Source organism: Macrobrachium rosenbergii, unplaced genomic scaffold, assembly GCF_040412425.1.
Source record: "Macrobrachium rosenbergii isolate ZJJX-2024 unplaced genomic scaffold, ASM4041242v1 13903, whole genome shotgun sequence".
NCBI classification, from domain to species: Eukaryota; Metazoa; Arthropoda; class Malacostraca; order Decapoda; family Palaemonidae; genus Macrobrachium; species Macrobrachium rosenbergii.
Genome location: NW_027100723.1, coordinates 1,306,794 through 1,310,179, shown reverse-complemented (window position 1 = coordinate 1,310,179; position 3,386 = coordinate 1,306,794). Strand labels below are relative to the sequence as shown.

The following is a 3,386-nucleotide window of genomic DNA, read 5'->3' as shown; positions in this document are numbered from 1 at the left end:
CAGTAGAAGATGGGTGATGGGAAGATGATGGGTTGGGTTGAAGATGGGGGATGCAATATAAGATGTGGAAGGTGATTGAAAGATGGGGGATGGAAGGTGGGTAATGAGAAGACGGTGAGTGGAATAGAAGACGGGGGATGCAATAGAAGATGGGGAATGGAAAGAGAAGGGATGCGGTAGAAGGTGGAGGATACATTAGAAGATGTTATCGGTCTAGGCCTTTGCATGCTCAGTATATATTCTTTTTAATATATTATTATTAGTCTGCTACTAGAGAGAGAGAGAGAGAGAGAGAGAGAGACTTCAGCGTTAATGAACGAGAATAATAAAAATTTTCATGATGGCGAAATAATGCAAAACAAGATTAGGCCTATTATGCATCATGTATGTCATTCATTTTTAAAGTGAAGACAAAATATTATAATCAGACACACACATATGCACGTACACGCACGTACATGGGTACTTACGTACACACATAGACACAAGACATACGTGCACAAGCCTTTAATTTGAGACTCGCCAGCTCTCTCTCTCTCTCTCTCTCTCTCTCTCTCTCTCTCTCTCTCTCTCTCTCTCTCTCTCTCTCTCTCTCTCTGGAATACCTTCTGTTTCTCTCTTAATTCATCATATTATTTTTCCCCATCTTAGATATTTAAAATAATTTACGGGTTATTTAATGAACAATCAGAACAGAGCTGTCAAAAGTTATTTTCATTTCTGACAAATAAATAAAACCTTCTTTCTTCTGACAAATAAAACCTTCTTTATTATTTAATAATAATAAAGAAAATACTTTGCCTAAGTACAACCGAAGTCTTCTCCATCCGTCATAAGTAACTTAAAAAAAGGCTTATTTCATATTCCAATGCAAATCATTTGCCAATCAATGTCTTACTAAAGTTTACAGCCATACTAGCTAAGAGAAGGAATTAATACTTCCTTTAATCCTTCTTTTTTCGTACCTTTGTTGGCTAAAAACACAAGTATACAGCATATCAATCATATATATGTATGTGTGTATATATATATATATATATATATATATATATATATATATATATATATATATATATATATATATATATATATTATCCATAGACACCCCATTATGTATGCAATCAATATATAGGTTTGCTTAAAAGCAAATGGGTGTTACAGACTATTACACACACAAACAAAGCCACTCCAACATCTTCTAAAAACATAACAGACACCTCACACGTCTCGACTATCGACCTCACCGCGTAACAACTCCTCGCTGCTGGGAGAAGAGCGCTGGTGAACTGGTACAATACATGTACACAATACCGGGGTCTAAGCGATGTCAGGCAGGAGGGCAGCTGATCGGGACTACAAAAGTCTACCCCAAAAGCCAAATCAAAGTCCTTCAAAAGAAGGCATCATGGCGACCCCATATAAAAATGGGAACAAGCTGGGAAGAAGAAGAAATAAGATATAATATATATATATATATATATATATATATATATATATATATATATATTTATATATATATATATATATATATATATATATATATATATATATATATATATATATATATATATATATATTGCTGGTATGCGTTGCTATTCCTCCCGTTTATCAGAATAATTTTCCTTGGTTTTATTAGCTGGAAATAACATCGACGACTTCGAATTACTTCAGAAAAATATGAATAATGAGTGTTCCCCAATTTAGGTCAGTTTTTCATATTTTTAAATATGTTTGTGCAACGCAGTGGGAAGAAGGATTCAGTGGGAACTCAATTCAAATTTCAGGTTTTTAGCCTTTTGGTCCCTACTTGTAAACGAGTCCAAGGTCTCGTGTGCTGTGACAACAGACACCATGCAGCCAAATTATCTGATTGATAGCCATAACTCCCTTTCCCTCAAATGGAAAAAGGGACAGAAATAGGGACAAGCACGAGAGAGAGAGAGAGAGAGAGAGAGAGAGAGAGAGAGAGAGAGAGAGAGAGAGAGAGAGAGTTTTCCCAACGTTGAGGGAAACCTATAGGTTAACCTTGCCTCCATTAGGCTCAATTATGCTAACAAACGTAACTCTACGTTATGACTTAACTTTGCGTATGTAGGTCAGCATAGCCTATGCTAACCCAGGCTTGCCTAAGATATGCTAACTGGTGTTATCCTAACATAGGCTAACCTGTGTTTCTCTAGGTTATGGTAACCGTTGTAAGTGTCTGCCTACATGTTGCTAATGAATGGTTAGCATAACTGTTGGTCATGCAAGTTGGGTTATGCTAACCTAAGCTAGCTGGCCAAAGCTAACATTACTTGGCATGAATTCCAGTATCAACGATTATGCTAACATAAGTTATCATAAATTAGGTTAGCATATACTGTCCTAGATTAAGCTAATCTGAGATAGCCTAGGTTATGCTAACCTAGATTTGCATCGGTTATGGAATCAGTTGAGTGCAACATATCACAAGGTGACCTCTGGAAACAATATATAGGCAAAGCTTCGTATGGGGACATTTTGAAAGATCTCTGCTAAGCTGAATTGATCGTGTTCATAACTGCAGGGAATACCAAGGCCCAGTTCGGGTCGTCCATTCCACCCATATACAGTAACCTTAAGAACATCAAGAATTTTCCCACTGACTCTCTCCTAAAGTTCGTTTGACTCGGGATGATAAATCAATGTAACCACTTTCTTTATATCCAAACATGCGCAAATGGACTTCAAGAAAGCATTATTGAACTCCTCTCCATGACTACTTATAAAACCATCATACAATACCTGTGTACATTTTTGTACCGAGTTGTCCACCGCTGATGGGGGTCACGACAAATGACAGACACCCTTACTTCATTTCTCCTTACTAATATATTGCTCTGGATGGATGGGATAAAAGGGTAGAGGCTCTTCTGCTCTCTCTCTCTCTCTCTCTCTCTCTCTCTCTCTCTCTCTCTCTCTCTCTCTCTCTCTCTCTCTCTCTCTCTCTCTCTCGTGACACCCCTATAGCTATTATTATAACTAACTCAAAAACATGGCTAAACAGTTGGTGTACAGATAAGTAACGGATATTCATTTTAACACCAGATAACAGCATAACAGATCTTAACTCTCAGCTACTGTCAAATACGTTTCTTCATTTTTAATCACTTTATACTTCATCTGTTCCTGTTCATCGTATTGACACTGACCCCTTTTTAGAGTCTCTTGTTTTGCTTGCTAAAACTCCATTACTACACCTGTCCTTACATGTTCAGATATTAACAGAGCAGTCGAGACATACAGCCAGTGTCTACGATCTTTGAAGGAAGGCCCAATGAATTTCCTCGTATCTTTACCTCGTCACTGTAAAAACGTGTCATCAAGGCTTTGGCTATGTATTAAAGTACAAAATCTATTGAGGT

General features: G+C 37.2%; 1 protein-coding gene across 1 annotated transcript in view; it reads right to left on the bottom strand.

Annotated features, from left to right (window-relative positions):
• LOC136837971 (uncharacterized) overlaps window positions 1-196 on the bottom strand; it is a gene marked incomplete at its 3' end in the record, with an annotated part of 37,582 nt that extends 37,386 nt beyond the window's left edge. The window contains exon 1 of the mRNA XM_067102839.1: window positions 1-196. This exon is cut by the window's left edge and continues 1,044 nt beyond it. Within this exon, the coding sequence (XP_066958940.1) occupies window positions 1-196 (196 nt within the window).
• Window positions 197-3,386: the final 3,190 nt, after the last annotated feature.